This window comes from Panthera pardus, unplaced genomic scaffold, assembly GCF_024362965.1.
Source record: "Panthera pardus isolate Hobbes unplaced genomic scaffold, ASM2436296v1 HiC_scaffold_15, whole genome shotgun sequence".
In the NCBI taxonomy this organism is placed as follows: Eukaryota; Metazoa; Chordata; class Mammalia; order Carnivora; family Felidae; genus Panthera; species Panthera pardus.
In genome coordinates this window covers 48,394,926-48,412,551 of record NW_026526710.1, presented here as the reverse complement: position 1 = coordinate 48,412,551, position 17,626 = coordinate 48,394,926, and the positions used below count along the sequence as shown (strand labels likewise).

Here is a 17,626-nt window from a genome sequence, read left to right as displayed (position 1 = left end):
CAACTGTCCTGTTGTTTGGTTTCACTTTTAGTTCGTGACCATGAACCTCGAGTGGGAACTTATGGCTGTCCAACAGTCATGGTGGGTCATTCACTCTCAGTGGACTTTACTACAGTCTTCCCCTCCTTCCTGAGCCCTCCCACACCTCCTCTCTCAATCTCAATCTTATTCTCAGCTGATGCCTTCCTTCTGACTTTTGCTGGAAATATGGAAGCAATAAAAAAGAGCTACCAGCTCCCACTGAGCTCTCACAGGTGAGCTCCTGCTGAGGCCCAGCCCCTCCACTCCTATACCCAGGGACATGCTCCAGTAATCCCTTCCTCATCTGCTTGTCCCTCCGTTGGTCATTCCCATCAGCATCCATCATACAAAGAAAAAAAAAAAGCAACACTCCCTTGATCCCATTCCACGTGCTCCCTTTAACTAGCACTCCCATGTCTTTTCTCCCGTTCATTGCAAAACTCCCCAAACATCACCTGCCGTCCATCCCTGTTATTCGCACTTCTCCCTTCTCTTAAATCCACCTCAGTCAGGCTTCCGCCCAACTATTCCACTGCTCCTGTCAAAGTCCCCAGTTAAATACAAGTTGCGAAAGCCGACCGTTGCTAGCCCTCATTCCAGAGTCCTCTCTGAGCGGCATGTGACATCGCTCTCGCTCTTGAAGTGCTCAAGTCGTGGCTTCTAGAATGCACCCCTTCTGGATCTGCCTCTTACTCCCCCAGCCAGTCCTTCTTACTCTCCTGGGACTCAAACCTTAGATGTCTTCTCTGTCTATACTTAAGCCTGTGCTCTTCGTCATCAAAGTGCCATGGCTTTAAAGATCAGTGTGCTGATGCCTCCTGGGTTTCCAGCCAGACCTCCCTCTGAGCTCCACACTTACATGATCATCTATGAACTTCTGGGATATCTCTGTATGTCTGATAGACATCCCAGAATGAACTCCCCTACCCCTCCAACCCGGGTTCCTTCAGCTGCTCAGGCCAAATTTGTAACACTTTCCCGCCATTTCCAACCCCCTGCCATCTCACACCTGGATTATTGCAGGAGCCTCCTAACTGCTGTCTCAGCCTCTACACCTTGCACTTCTACAGTGTTCTCAAAACAGCAGCCAGAGTGGTCCTTCTGCACATTGGATAGATCACCTCTTCGTGCACACCCCCCGGCGGCTCTCCATCCCACTCAGATAAAGAGCTACAAGTCTTCAAAGCTGTACACAATCTGGCCACCTGTTCTTTCTCTGACTCTCTCTCTCGTCCCTCTTACCTGTTATTCACTCCGCTCCGGCCACACTGGCAGCATGCCAAGCGGGCAGCCACCCATCTGTCCACAGGTCTTTGAGTAAGCTACGGTTAGAATTCTGAGAACACACCTCCCAGTGACGTCAAAGGTCACCTTCTCAGCCATACCTACGCTGGCCACCCTGCACTCTCTGTCCCCCTCACCCAGCCCTATTTTTAATAACGCTTCTCACCTCCTGACCTATTACATACCCTAGTCATTTTTCGTGTTTATCATTGTCTTCTGCCACAGTGTAAGATTTAGCACAGAGATTTTCATCTGGTCTCTTCATTGACTTCTGTCTAGCATCTAGAGTGATGCCTCCACCGTAGATGCTACCAAAAAAAAAAAAAAATGTCTTGAGAGTATGAATGAAAGTTTCCCTGTTTCTGCCCGGTGTCCTGTAGACACACGCTGAGAGATCTGCCTCATTATAGCTTTTAATTCCTTTTCAAGTTTCTCAAGTGTTATAGTGTAAACAGCATTCAGAAAATGAGTGCTAAGAACACTATGTCTTTGGCTTGGTTTATTCTAAACTGAAAACAACTCCTAGAATGAAGCAGAAGTATCATAAATATTGAAAGTATATGAACAATAATAGATCCTTGACATTTTGGGGAATATGTTCAAAGTTCTTCACAATCCCCCCAAAGTACAGATACCACAATGGTATATCCTACTGTCATGAACTTTATGCGGAACAGTAAAAAAGAGAGAAGGAAGCCACATGTTGATGTAGATGGAACTGGCTCCTCTCCAGGCCCACTCACCCCCTGGCCCAGCCTTGCCCTGCTCAGGCTTCACACTTGTGCTGCAGAAACACCACAAATTACAGCGGCTCATGCGCCCTCAGCATCGCCCACATATTGCTGAAACCAAGGATATCAATTCTGTGGGAGCCAAAGGTCCGCTATATTATTTTGTCCTACTTGCAAAAATTTGAAATACTACTTTAAACAAATTAGTTGCCCTGGGGCGTTCGGCCTTTCTTTTAGAACATAGCATGTGTGGGTGTTAATTACAACTAAATGACAAGGGGATTATTATCAAAAACAAAATGAGCAATCGTTTGTAACAGAGTAAGTTTTCACTTTGAGATCAAATTACAAATAAGCATCCATTCAGTTTGATTTTGGTCATCTGGTAATAAACTCTTGATGTTAACAAAAAGATGCAAAGGAGAAAACATATGTGTTTGTACTCATTTTTAAGCTGACTTTTCAATATAGATTCCAGTTCAAGAAAACCTTCTGCCGTGGTAACTTTTTCCCTTCATGATAGTGATCAGAAGCCTTCGTCAAAGAAGAGTGGGAGTAAAGAAAGGGGATGCTGTCGCCACGGTGACAGCTGTCCAGCGTAAACATCTCACATCTCTTCCGTTTATCGTGTATTTTAGGGCAATTCAAGCTGCTGGAACAAGACCGGGATATAAAGGAGCCAGTGCAATATTTCAACAGTGTGGAGGAGGTGGCTAAAGCATTTCCTGAACGCGTGTACGTCATGGAGGAAATAACATTCAACGTGAAGGTAGTTCTAGAAGAACCGAATATTTATCCTCCCTGAAATAAGTTAACTTTCAGGTCACTATGTACACAGTGAGTTCCCCCTGTGCTTCATAGGAGAGTTCCATCTGATGGATTCGTGTCAGTGGCCCAAACTGGTCTTTTTAAGAACTGCATGTGCTGTAGATGACCTAACTCTCCAACAGGTTACTGTGTTAACATTATCTTTTGCTAGAACAACTGTCGAGGCAGATCAAAAGATTTTTTTTTTTTAATTTGGGCTTTATTCTCTAATATGTAACAGTTGTTTGGCCAGCTCTTCTGTAAAGCTGGATGCTCCACTTGTGGGAGCAAGCAAAAGGCATATGACAACACTAATACTGAGCACTTACTTAAAGAAAAAGGGAGAATCTTCCGGACTGTGCCCTGACATCAGCTTCTATTCATTCCATTATTTGTAGTCTATCTGTATCAGTACACAGAGGGAAAATTGATATATAGAATATTGCCCTGTATGTATTTGTTGATGTTTGGTCATCAGAGAAAAGCTAAATTGTGTTTATTGTGCTGTATTTGTTTTGCATTCTTAATGGGACAGTTCTGTCCCCTGGTGCATAATGAGCGAGCTCCTTTGACTAGACTTGCTGTTGAAGAGGGACTAACCAGAGAATCCCTGTCACCAAGGCCCAACCTTATTGCCTGTAAATCCATTGTGTTTTCTTCAAAAACACACACGTTTGCTACAGCATTCTAGAAAGTGTTCACATTGAAAGCATTAACCTCTCTTCATTCAGCAGGAAGTCCAACTAAGTCATGTTCGGTAAACATTTCAATATTTTGGGGGCAAGATGCCCGTTTGTTAGAAATCCACTCTATGTGAAAAACAGACTGCAGGGTATCTTAGTCCAAGAATGCAACAGTGTCTTTGTGGGTGACTCACCCTACCCACACTCCTCAGGAAAGGGGGGAAATGTCTAAGACAGCCTCCCCCCAGGAACAGTGGCCCTGCCCATTTGGTCAGCTAAGCCAAGTCATTCTTCCAATTCTAAAATAGAGCTGCTACTCCACTTTCTTTGGTTTTATTATTAAAATGGGTAGATTTTGTGTCCTGTTAAATTCCTAACTAGCTAAATTATGCTTGTATTCAAAAATATTTATAACTTTTAAGCCCTTGAGAAGCTCAGTCTATGAGTCTTGAACTTACACCGAAGATTTATGAGAACATGCTCAGTTTTATTTTTTTTTATTTTATTTTTTTTTAACGTTTATTTATTTTTGAGACAGAGAGAGACAGAGCATGAATGGGGGAGGGTCAGAGAGAGGGAGACACAGAATTGAAACAGGCTCCGGGCTCTGAGCTGTCAGCACAGGGGCCCGATGCGGGGCTCGAACTCCCGGACCGCAAGATCGTGACCTGAGCCGAAGTCGGCGCTCAACCGACTGAGCCACCCAGGCGCCCCGAACATGCTCAGTTTTAAACATACCAAGATTCACTGGTCAGGAGTTACTCAAATCCGATTTGATTCTTGTCTCAGTAAGATTTAAACCTTTCCTTAAAACTTATATCTAAAATTACCTAAATTGGAAAAAAAAATATTTAGAAAGGAAAGTTAATACTTTTAAACTCTTTTCTTAAAGCAATGCATTTGCTGATAAATCATGAGAAATCAAGCATAAAAATGTGTTAAGACTTTTTAAAGATTTTGTCAAGTATTAAAACTTAACATTCAGTCTTTTGCAGCATATTGTTCTTGTAAAAGATTTTTTTAAATGCCTCTAGCAGCTGTTTTTTGTGTGTGAATTTGTATGAAGTCAGCAATGATTGAAAGAATAATACTGAAATCAATACAGTTTGATGGGTTGTTTTTTTTTTTTTTTACAGAATATCATGATTGACTCTGTTTATTCAAACATATGTAATAGAGATGCCATTTAAAAATTCAGCATAGCAGTATGAATCTATTTAACACTACTGACCTGTACACTTAAAAATGGTTAAGATGATAAATTTTATGTTACATACATTTTACCACAATTTTTCTTAAAAAAACCCAAAAAGGCTCAGAGACACAGACAAATGGGTAAGAGTACGGAATTCAAGCTTACAGCATCCATAGAGCTGCCTGGACTTGGGCTGAGTTCCTGTGCTCTCCATACATGAATATTTAATACCTCTAGTCTATTACTTAGAAAGTTTTTTTTCTTACTTTTTTTTTAATGTTTATTCATTTTTGAAAGACAGAGACAGAGCACAAGCAGGGGTGGGGCGGAGAGAGGGGAGGGGGACACAGATCTGAAGCAGGCTCCAGGCTCCGAGCTGTCAGCACAGAGCCTGACGCGGGGCTCGAACTCACGAACCGTGAGATCATGACCTGGGCCGAAGTCGGATGCTCAACCGACTGAGCCACCCAGGCGCCCCTATTACTTACAAAGTTTTGAGATGCTATCACATCCATCTGCCATTAATCATTAAGACATCGTTCACTTATATTCAAAGAAGAATTGATCAAGGAACCTCAGGAAATTTGTACAAAGAAATACACAAAAGTCTGTGTGCTTAGTGAATAAACACCCAAGTAAATAAATAAACCAAGGAGATTTATGGAAAAGATGTCTGGATACCACTTGGACCCCTCAAAAATAAAGTGTTGGAAGTCATGGTCTTTAAGAACTGGTCATAATGTGCATATGCATGTACACAGTACTTAATGTGAGAGCCAAGTGGGGGTAAGGAAATTGTGTGCCTGGTTACTACTTTGCTTGGAGAGGGGGAAAAATAATTAAAAACAGTACAACAGGGTGCCTGGCTGGCTCAGTGAGTAGAGCATGCAATTCTTGATCTCAGGGTCGTGAGTTCAAAGCCCATGTCGGGTGTAGAGATTACTTAAAAAAGCAACAGCAGTACAACATACTCATAAATACAGCTGTTATAAATAAATACTACTAAATGTATAATGTTAAATATTATATAACTATAGATGTTATCCAGAAAGCAGTGTTTTAAGTGGTAACGGAATTCAGGCCTCCTTTCAAAACTTCACCCTCTACTCTCCGCTTCAGGTACAGCAGAAATTAGACCAAGAGGATAAACAGCTCAAGAAATAACTTACAGTTAAGAATTGGTAGCTAACTGGCATCTGGAGAGTCAAAAGGCACAATTATTATTTGAAATAAAGAAATAGAAACGTTTGTATAAACAGTCATATATACTTATAATAACAAATAGAAATGAAGCATAATAAGAATACGGAGTAGAACAGAGGGGTTGAAAACGAATGGGAACTCTATAGTGTTATTACCTTCAAGACTGTAGCAGAACTTGAACAAAAATTTAATGGCTAGGATTAGTACTATACACAAATTTATTTAAAAATAAGCCATTCCTGGGGCGTCTGGGTGGCTCAGTGGGTTGAGCATCCAACTTCGGCTCACGTCATGATCTCACTGCTTGTGAGTTCGAGCCCCGCATTGGGCTCTGTGCTGACAGCTCAGAGCCTGGATGGAGCCTGCTTGGGATTCTCTGTCTCCCTCTCTCTCTGCGCATCCCCTGCTCATGCTCTGTCTCTCTCTGTCTCTCAAAAACAAATAAACATTGGGGCACCTGGGTGGCTCAGTCAGTTAAGCATCCGACTTCAGCTCAGGTCATGATCTTACAGTTCGTGGGTTCGAGCCCTGCATTGGGCTCTGTGGTGACAGCTTGGAGCCTGGAGCCTGCTACGGATTCTGTGTGTGTGCATCTCTCTCTCTCTCTCTCTCTCTCTCTCTCTCTCTGCTCCTCCCCTACTCATGCTCTCTCTCTCTCTCTCTCTCTCTCAAAAATAAATAAACATCAAAATTTTTTAAAATAAATAAACAAACATTAAAAAAGAATTAAAAATAAGCCATTCCAGGGTGCCTGCCTTAGTTGGTAGAGTGTGTGACTCTTAATCTCAGGATTGTTAGTTTGAGCTCCACGTTAGGCATAGAGATAACTTTTAAGAAATCAAAAATAAGCCATTCCTTTTATCTTGAAATTGTCCTTTTTCTTTAAGATTTGTTTTTTAAGGTTTATTTATTCCTTGGGAGGGGGAGGGGGAAGCTGGGCAGAGAGAGAATTCCAAGCAGGCTCCACACTGTCAGAGTGGAGCCCGAAGTGGGATTCAACTCAGGACCATGAGATCATGATCTGAGCTGAAATCAAGAGTTGGACGCTTAACCGACTGAGCCACCCAGGCACCCTAAAATTAAATGTGTTTTTAAAAGATGCCTTGATGTGCTTGAAATTATCTGCCTGATTGCCCCATCATTAACTGCATGAAATGAATTAATATATATTAAATGTTTAATTCTTTAAACAGCAAATATATTTTGAGCACTTCCTGCACGTCTAGGCACTGTTAATAAACATGCAAACACTTGAGATTATAGTCAGTTGAGATTATATATATTGGCAGACAATATATGTACAAGTAGAAATACTACCTCCAAATAAAGGGATCAAGGAGACAGTGAGATGTACAGGGTTTGGAGCTTGGGGCAAGGAATGGGCTTGGGGTATACATTTGTGGCTCAAAAGCTCCTCGATGGCATTTGAAGCCATAGGACAGGTTGAGTTCACCTACATCAGGGCTGATTTTCTTTTCCTCCCAGGGACATTTGACAATGTCAGGGTACAATTTTGATTGAGGAAGGGTGAGTGCTACTGACTTCTAGCAGGTAGAGGACAGGGATGCTGCTAAAAACCCTACAATGCACAGGACAGCCCCACACCAAAGATGATCTGGCCCAAAATGGCAGTAGTGCCGAAGCTAGGAAACTCTGACCTAGAGACTAGATAAAGAAGAGAAGAAGAGAAGAGACCAAAGACTGAGCCCTGGAACACCCCTGCATTGAGGTCCAGGAGAGACTGCAAGGAGTAACAGTCAGATGGTGGAGCATGTGGATGAATGTTCCAGAAGCCACAGGACAAAAAGCGTTTCAAAGAGGAAGGGGCAACAGTGTCAAATGTTACTTAGTGATTGGATTAGAGGACTTGGAACTCACTGTGAAATCCAGCAAAATGGAAGCCTTTGGTAGCCTTGACAGGAAGAAAATAACAACTCAGGGATCCGAAAGTAAGTTTTTGCCAGGGAAGTACACAGTAGGATGGTCCCAGAGTTTTGTCAAGGTATAAATTTCAAGTGAGACTACTCAACACCAGCTGTTTTCTTCCAGCCATCTTTGGCTTCCAGGATGCAGATACAGAGTAGACAGAGCGTTGCATTTAATCAGAGCTGGGGCTGTACTAGGTGAGCGTAACAGAAATTAGAAAAAGTGTGGATGAAGTACGCCCTAGAGTGACAGATAGTGATGAGCCGTGGACTCCTCACTGGATAAAAAAAGTGTGAATACAAGAAGTATCACCCCAGTGAGAACCTAGGAGTCCTAATATGGGGTTAAGGAACTTCTGAACTGGTTAAGAAAGTGATGTGCAAAATTGGAGTGGTAGTAGAATATAAAATACTTGAAATTGGGGGCACCTGGGTGGCTCAGGAAGTTGAACACCCAACTCTTGATTTTGGCTCAGGTCATGATTCATGGGTTCGAGCCCCATGCTTTTAGCATGGAGCCTCTTTGGGATTTTCTCTGTCCCTCTCTCCCTGCCGCTCCCCTGCTCAGACACACTCTGAGAGACACACTCTCTCAATCTCAAAAATAAATAAACTTTAAAAAATAAATAAAATACTTGAAATCAAACTTTAGGTGGTAATACTGTATAGGAAATGACAGGAGTAGCTATTTTTTTCAAATCTATGCCTGTTTGAGCATCTAACTAAGGTGGTAGTAAATGGAAGATGAGGGGCACCTGGGTAATTCAGTTAAGTGTCCAGCATCAGCTCAAGTCATGATCCTGTGGTTCGTGAGTTCGAGCCCCACGTTGGGCTCTCTGCTGTCAGCACAGAGCCTGCTTTAGATCCTCTCTTTTCCTCTCTCTCTGCCCCTCTCCCATTTGAATGCACACACACACCCTCTCTCTCAAAAATAAATAAACATTAAAAAAAAAAAAGAAAATGGGAAGTGAGATAGTGAAGGAGATGAAAGAATATGTGGACAGGTAGCCTCTTGCTCATTATCTGTGTACATTGGCTCCAATCTCTCCAAAGCTAATGGCATTCGATATTTTTAAAACAACAGTCACCTGCCTCTTTCACACTGTTTCCTTTATCCATTTCAGTTTTTGGTTCCTGTGGTGAGAGTTCTGTTTCTTTTTACCTGCTTTACTGCATGTTTGTTTTTAGCTGTAACCGGCATTTTCTTTCTTGTTTCTTTTAGCTGTTCATCAGCGATCTCTATTGTCGTGTTCTTTTCCAGTCAGAAGATGACCTATTTCAGTTGGGCATCCCAACTGAGGGCTCATTCCTCTACCTTTTAATAAGAAAAATCGCCACCCAACAATTTGCAGGCATACATCTTCTTTTAAACAAGCTGTCGTGGATCTAAAGAGCATGTTGGAGTGCGTAGTGTAGCTCAGGCTCTGAATTTGGAGCTGAGTTCACACCCCAAGTCCAGGCATTGACTATGAACACAGAAAGGTCACATGACCCCTTCGGTCCTGGTGTCATCACCTGCAAAATGGGGGTGATTCCACCCTCCTCGTAAACATTTCATGAGAATTTCATGAAGTAATGGCACTAACGTGCTTTGCAAGTGACTAGTATTGGAGTTCACCAACCACAGCCTCCGAGTAAGGCACCTGTTTCGCAAATAAAGCTTTATTGGGACACAGCCACTGCATCCATATACATATATGTTCGGTGTCTGTGGCTGCTTCCACAGTATAACAGTGGAGTTGAGTAATTGTACAGAGACCATATGGCATACAAGTCTAAAATTACTACTGTCTGGCCCTATAAGAAAAAGTTTGCCAACCCCTGATTCAGAACATAAAATCATACTAAAATTAAGTTTCCCATTTAAAAAAAAAAAAAAAAAAAAGAATTCCCAGCACAGATTATTTCACTTACTCTTTATTTAGTACTTTGTACCCTGGACTTTATATTAAAACCTCAGTACAGGGGCGCCTGGGTGGCTCAGTCGGTTGAGCATCCGACTTCAGCTCAGGTCACGATCTCGCGGTCCGTGAGTTCGAGCCCCGCATCGGGCTCTGGGCTGATGGCTCAGAGCCTGGAGCCTGCTTCGGATTCTGTGTCTCCCTCTCCCTCTGCCCCTCCCCCGTTCATGCTCTGTCTCTCTCTGTCTCAAAAATAAATAAACGTTAAAAAAATTTTTTTTAAATAAATAAATAAAACCTCAGTACATAGTAACTGTTGTTGTTTCAAAATACCCCTTCACCTCAAGTACTTCTTTGGAAATTTATCGTGCTGGTACCCAGTGAATTATTTCAAATGTTTTCCAGCCTTTTGAACTCAGCCCAGTAATGATGAAAAATTTTCCCACACATACACTTTCTGCCATCAAAATAACGACTAACAAATTCAGTCCTAATTTCAGTTCTGTCTTTACTGAGACATAAGCAGAGGGAAGAAAAGATGGCCTTCAGTTTGGCGATGGGTAACTTGCCATCTCTAAGTGTGGAAGAGACATTCTGGCTTCACTGCTGTCGCCCAAAAGCCTCTTCATTAAAATTAGTGCTCTCGAGTCAGAGAGAGTCCAAATACCCTAATCTGGATGCTATAATGTTGCTATTTTCATTCCAGCTAGTGAGGTCCAAGGTTTCAGCTGTTCCAAGCATAGATTTCCCCAGAGGCAAAATAACAAGTTTGCATTGTCTCAACTGGGGAAAACGTCCCACTGGGGAATTGTGAGATTTCAGTGAGAGCGGGAGCATAGGCACCACCTCTGCCTGCACAGATCTCTTCAGAGCCATTGCCATGTGGTCTGGGGCGAGAGCGAGCCGACATTCTTGTCACCTACATCTTGGCTTGTGATTACTGGGTTTGGCACCTGTTTTCTGCAGAGGTGATAATGTCTAGCAGCAAAGCTATCCTAATGGGTGGAGAAGGATTGCAGCGTTGTCTTTTTTAATAGGGAAAAAAAAAAATCCTGTTAAGATTCAGAGACTTAAATGCTAACTGAGCTTCTTAATACTGAGAAACATGACTGAGAGTAAAATGATAAAATATTATAAATAATCTCACGGGACTAGGAAGTTTACAGACGGTTTTGAAAATCGTCACGTTTTAGATCTGGAAAGGCCCTTAACACAACACTGAGTCCTACTCCTTTTAGCAAATAGGAAAACTAAGAAACAGATGTTAGCCGACTTCATTGTTTCGCACAAAGCCACAAAACTACTTAGCAGCAAAGCTTACTCTCCTGATTCAATCCGGTCATCTTTGTGCTCCCCCAAATGGTATTTGTGGATTTCAGATAAGGCTCACAATTGTGATCAGAATACCCTTTCGCGTTGACTCAGTAGCTTGCATGGTTAATTCATTTTCTTATTTAAAAATCCAAACAAAGGTGTCCAATAATTACTACCTAGCCAAATCTTCCTGTCTTTTGTACTTTGGAACACCTATGGTCTCACACATGGGACTTGGCAACAGTATGAATGTTACACATGTAAGTTTTTAGATCTTTCCTGACGCAAGCATTTAAAAGAGAAAATCCTACAAGTTAACTTACTGTCAGCATCCGTGCAGCATGTATCTAAGTGAACCCTTTTGAACAACAACAAAAATACTTCTGTAAAGGGTTAGCCCCAAAATTTTAAAGTATTAACCAGTATTATCAGAGAAACAAGGCTACATACAGTTGGGTTCTTGCATTGTTGCTTGAAGCAGCGTTAAAGATACACTGACGTGGCTTCAATGCACCATTGAATAAATAAGGAGAGTTCTAAAGTTTAACGTGAGTGATTCGTGCAACTCGATGCTGAACTTTGGATTTTTTCCAAGGCTTCCAAGTTACTGAGAATCCACTAGGGTTTTATCCCCAACTCATAGATTTGAGGCAATTCATGTGCCTTTTATCTTAACATATTAGTTACCCTTTTTAAGCTGCCATCTGAAAAAGATAAAATAAAGCTCTTCCCCCTGTGCCAACTAGTTGGACTGTATCTTATTTCCATGTATAAAGTAGTTAACAAGTGAAACATATGTCATGCTACTCTCTTTACTCATTTTAACAGAACAACTACAGACGAGGCCTTGAAAATACATTAATTGAGAGGTGTTAGGCTGCTTGTGATTCTACTCTTGTCTGTTTCATTCTAGGACATCTTCCTGATCATTTTGTCTTTCGGGCAAAAACAGCTTGCTAGTTGCCTTTGTTCTGCATTTGTCGGCCATCCTATGGTCGTCCTAAAGTGATACTTCTTTGGGGGAATTTTGTGGGTGTACGTGTTGTTTTAAGAGTGTAGTTCAGGTGTAACCATCATTCCTAGTTTAAAATACCATGCCTAGTGTCTGTCTTGACAATTCAGAAGAAGCATCTCTTCCCCAAGTTGTAGGATTGTAATAATCAGAGAGGTGGGTTTTTCTTGGGAGTTTTCAAAATGAATAGGGATTATTTGCTCTGGCATTTTCTACCTCTCTGGAACCTTTCAAGTGCAAGTAATTCTACTTAGCCAGGTTTGGGGGGGAGCTGTGAATTTTATCCGAAGTTCTGTCCAAAAAAGAACTATAATTTCGTTTGTTTCCTAAAATGTATAATACTTTTCTGTCATCTTAAAGAGAAGTCCTTGAACAAAAGTTAAACTTCTCTCCATCTCCCGAGGTGTTGTATGACTTTAGTCTTTGCGTGAAGAGACCTTCCACCCCGAGAATTGGGTGTTTTACGGTCTCAGTAAGATTGTTTGTTGCCTTTTATTGGTTAGAGTACCTGCCTTAATTAACCATCCCTATGTCCAGTTTTAATTCCTACTTCTATTCTGCTGTGGTCTGGTAACAGTTTGAATGGAATTTTTATTATAGGGGAGTAAGCATGCTGAGATATGGTCTTTCAAGGCTTTTCTATAAGCCCTAACATTAACATCATATTTTCTTGGCTGATCAGAGGCCTTGAGCTCACTGCCTTGTTCTTGACTATATTCCAGAGAGATCAGAAATTATCAATTATTGGTCAATCTAAATTTTGTCAGATGTAAGAAAAAAAATTTTTTTAATTGCGTGTTTTCTTTACCATGAGTCAGATGTCCTTTATTTTCAAGAGTCATTCAGAATGATAAATTGGATACAATTGTGAGGTTAATTATGTCAGTGTTTGAAGATAGCCCAGTGGCTTTGATTTTTGTTGTTCTTGTTGTTGTTGGTCTTCTGAGGTTTTGAGGCCTTGTCTGGAAAACGACCATTTGGCAAGCCCTCTGCCTACCACTGCAAATTAAATCATTGCCACGCACTTCTCCTCCTTGCCCTATTTCCTGTTTAAAAAGAGAGAGGAACGCTCAGGATTGACATTTATCTTAACTCTTCATGCCTGTTGTTCCTCATTTTCTGCCATTTTCCCAAAGAAAAGAGATACAAAAATTGAAGTTTGGGGGGAAATGACCTAATACTAATCACATATTAGTTATTTGATCTAGCAGTCAGATCAATCCTGATTTTTTTTTTCAAGAGTTGAAATGTTGACCTCTGTAACATGTTTGATCTTTAGAACAACTGTTCTTAGAAAACAGATTATCTGTTGCCAGAGCTGTCTGTGGGTGTGGGTGTGTGTAAAACTTTATATCAGCGTTTTAAAATGTTGCTTGACCATGGGGTATTAATTCCGAATGGTATTATGAACAGTAAAACCCTGATAGTTTCCTGGATTAGACCTATTAGAGTTGTTTAGATAGCACACTTTGAATTACTTCCTCTCAGGAAACATTGAAACTGGAAATGTTAAGCAGGCACGCATACCGAAGCACTTAGACAGAACGCATTGTTTCTTTTGCTCTTAAAAAAATAAAAAAGGAAAGAAATTATGCAAATAAATCACATCTGTGGAAACCAGAGGAGACTGGCTCAACTGCCAGAGGAAGAGCATTTATTCAGGAGATTCTTCACCCGTCACCAACAGTGACCACAAGATCGGTTGGGACGTTAGTCTCATAATTTATGCAGAACTCATTGCTGGCATTAATGATGCCATCAGGGTTGGGAGCGTGGAATTACAGATTGTACTCACATGTGTTATACATTTTTATGTATGGGAGTAGGAGTAACTTCCTCTAGAAGTATACACATACACAAGAACGTAGACAAAACTGTTGAATGTGCCCAGAGAGTGACATTTAGTAAGGATAATTCTGAGCTGTTTAAACTGTGCACGTCCCGTCTTGATTTGTGTCTCACAAGCTACACGGACGTTCGCTTTCATTTCTTTTCATGTGTGGTACTCACTAGACCCTATGATTTCTTCATTCTAGAAGGTGTATGTTTATAAAGGTAAATTAGGAAAAATATATTAAGTTGATTTAAAGGTCTAGAAAGAAACATATGCTCTGTTACTCCGTCGCAATTGAGAAGCTCCTTGGATGTTAACTGGAAATAGTTTGTTGTGTGAGTGAGTGTGTGTGTGTTTCTCAAGTCTCATGAGAACCCTTTCTCTCAACATCCCTGTCTCCATCCTGATCCAAATGGATGAACTGCCAAGTTTTTTACAAAGTTTTACTAAAAAGGAAGTACAGCAGTGCATCTGAGCATTTTGGAGGCTAGTCTGCCTTAAAACGGTATATTTTTTTGAATCATTTCAGTATGTTCACTTCCTTTGGGATGTAACTGTAAGGATATTTCAGGCCCTATTCTGACATTAAGTTTTATTTTGGGATAACACATTGAATAAAAACTTGAGCAATTCTTCAGTACAGAAGAAAGGATAATGCTTAAAGTAGTGGTTAGGGCTTGAAAACAGTAGTAGGTAGAAATAGAAGCCAACATGAACCTACACAGAGGTGAAAGTCAGTATGAAACAGAATTATTAAGAAGTTAAATGTTTTTGTGGGGTGCCTGGGTGGCCCAATTGGTTAAGAATCTGACTTTGGCTCAGGTCATAGTGTCACGGTTCAGGAGTTCAAGCCCTACATAGGCACCAACCCCACGGTCTGCTGTCCACACAGAGCCCTTTCAGATCCTCTGTCCCCTCTCTCTCTGCCGTCCCCTGCTCATGCTCACTCTCTCTCAAAATAAATAAAAGAATTTAAATGTTTGGGGGGCAACTGGCTGGCTCAGTTGGTAGAGAATTCAACTCTTGATCTCAGGGTTGTGAATTCGAGCCCCAAATTGGGCACAGAGCTTACTTTTTACAACTTCTTTAATGTTTTTATTGTTCATAAAAGTAATATTAATGGCCTCTATTTATTGAGAACTTGCCACTGTGGGAAGTTGTTTACATACACTGATTAAGCTAGTAGAGTAGACGGTAGCGGTAATGTTCTCATTTTGCCTGAGGTCACCTAATACTAAAGGCAGATACAAACTCAGCTCATAACTTAGTTAATAGTTTTGTTCCAGTTAATTTCCAAAGGCCATAGATCTTTTCATTCATCTATCCCTGGGCTCGGCAAACTTTTTCTGTAGAGGGACAAAGAATAAATACATTTGTGGTGGGGCACCTGGGTGACTCAGTGAGTTAAGAGTCCAACTCTTGGTGCCAGCTCAGGTCTTGATCTCATGGTTGAGAGTTCAAGCCCCACATTGTGCTCCACACCCAACATGGAGACTACTTTTTAAAAGATTTGTTTTAGTTTGCGGGCTTACAGTTACCACTGCACCCACTCAACGCTACCATTGTAGAGTGAAAGCAGTCGTAAACTGTGCATAAAGGAATGAACACAGCAATGTCCTAATAAAACTTTATTTACAAAGTCAGATGGTGGGCCACATTTGGACTATGCACAATAGTTTGCTGACTTCTGATCTGTATTATTGTAAACATAGCTAGATGCTAACTGAAAATAAAAGCCTTAGGGATAAACTAAAAGTAGAATGAATAGCAAATGAATCTTCATAGGGACTCTTCGTGATCAAAGTCAAGAGAATAAAGTAACTGAAGCCTTGAGACTACAAGTCCTGTGGGAAAAGAAAGTCAGCCCTGATACGTGCCAAATACTATAATTTATAAATGATTTATTAGCTTAAAAAAAAACCCTCTTCTCTGGGCACCTGGGTAGCTCAGTCGGTTGAGCATCTGACTCTTGATTTCAGCTCAGGTCATGCTCCCGGGTCGTAGAATGGAGCCCTGCATCAGGAGCATGGAGCCTACTTACTCCCTTGCTCCCTCTCTTTTTAGAAAAAAGAACAACCTAATCTATATTCTTTAAAACTCCCAAGGTCATAAAAAACAAGGAAAGACCAAGAAACTCACAGAATAAAGGACTGGATGCCTTGTGATATCCTGGCTTGATCCTGGAACAGAAAAAGGAGATTAGTGGGAAAAAAATTAATGAAGTCCAAATAAAGCTTTATGGTTGACTTAGTAGTCTTGTATTAGTGTTAATTTCTTAGTTTTGATAATAACGTGCCACGGTTCAGTAGTATGTTAACAGGAGAAATTAGACAAAGGGTTTACAACTTTGCACCTTTTCTGCAAATCTGAAATTATTCCAAATAAGTTCATTTATATTTATTTTATTTTATTTTATTATTTTATTTTTGTTAGAGAGTGTGCAAGCAGGATAGAGGGTCAGCAGGGTGGGGGAAGAGAATCTCAAGCAGGCTCCACGCTCAGCACAGTGACTGATTCGGGGCTCCATCCAGTATCCTTGGGATCATGACCTGAGCTGAAATCAAGAGTCAGATGCTCAACCTACTGAGCCACCCAGGCCCCCCAAATTGTGCTTATTTATTATTAATTTATTTATTTAGATTCCTAAACTTATTCCAATATAGACGCCCAGATGAATACAGAGTCTGAAAGTAAATACAATTAAATTGAGGTCTTGTTAAAAATAATAGCAACACTTAATCTGAGTCACCTAAAATGGATTTTGGGAGCCTGAACTACCATTAAAATAATATTGTGCTGGCATTTATGTTCTGATAGTGCCTGCTACAGAGAAACGCACTTCACTAACAAGACAGTGGAGCTGTTTGTTTTCTATAGCACTAATACGGATTGACAGATTGCTGTTCCAAAGTTTAAAATTACATAGAATGACCTAGAATAGTGAGTAAGAAACTATTTACAGAGATTGCCACAGGTTTTCTAAACACACACTGATGATTACCGCTTAGTAAATAACATGAACATTGCTGGTCACTTTACCCAGATGCTTTTTTAGTAACATAAAAGAAAAAAAAAATCTATCTCCAGCTTAGTATAAATAGGCTTGATACGAAAACCTGACAAAGATAACATAATAGAGCTATAGACTAATTTCACCTGTGACTGAGATACATAAGTCATAGAGGAAATAGTATCAGAAGAATCATGTAGTGTAAGTGCACCACGCTCATAATTATTTCAGGCATGTAGGGTTGTTTCAATATTGGAGAATCTACTCATATAAAACATAGCACATCAAAATTAAAAATAAACATGACTATTTTATTGGATACAGAAATGGCATTTGATTAAAAACATTTTTAAAATTTCTTTGTAGAGGGGCACCTGGGTGGCTCAGTTGATTGAGTGTCCGACTCTCTTGATTTCGGCTCTTAGCATGATCTCACAGTTGTGAGGTCGAGCCCCACTTCAGGCTCTGCAATGACAGCATGGAGCCTGCTTGGGTTTCTCTCTCTCCCTCTCTCTCTCTCTGCCCCTCCGTTGCTCTCTGTCTCTCTCTCTCTCTCTCAAAATAAATAAACATTAAAAAAAAAAAATTCTTGTAGAAACATTTAGAAAACTAGAATTGGTAAGACACATTACTAATATGATTTAAAAAATCCATGTCAAACCATCAAATTCCTCATTTAATATTAAAATACTGATGATATTCATAT

General features: G+C 40.7%; 1 protein-coding gene across 3 annotated transcripts in view; it reads left to right on the top strand.

Annotated features, from left to right (window-relative positions):
- The window catches only part of GAREM1 (GRB2 associated regulator of MAPK1 subtype 1), a 203,126-nt gene that overhangs the window by 156,406 nt on the left and 29,094 nt on the right, over nt 1–17,626 (top strand). For all 3 annotated transcript variants that reach the window (XM_053902543.1, XM_053902542.1, XM_053902544.1), the window contains one exon: nt 2,675–2,805. In XM_053902543.1, coding sequence (XP_053758518.1) covers nt 2,675–2,805 — 131 coding nt within the window. The remainder of the gene's footprint in view (nt 1–2,674; nt 2,806–17,626) is intronic.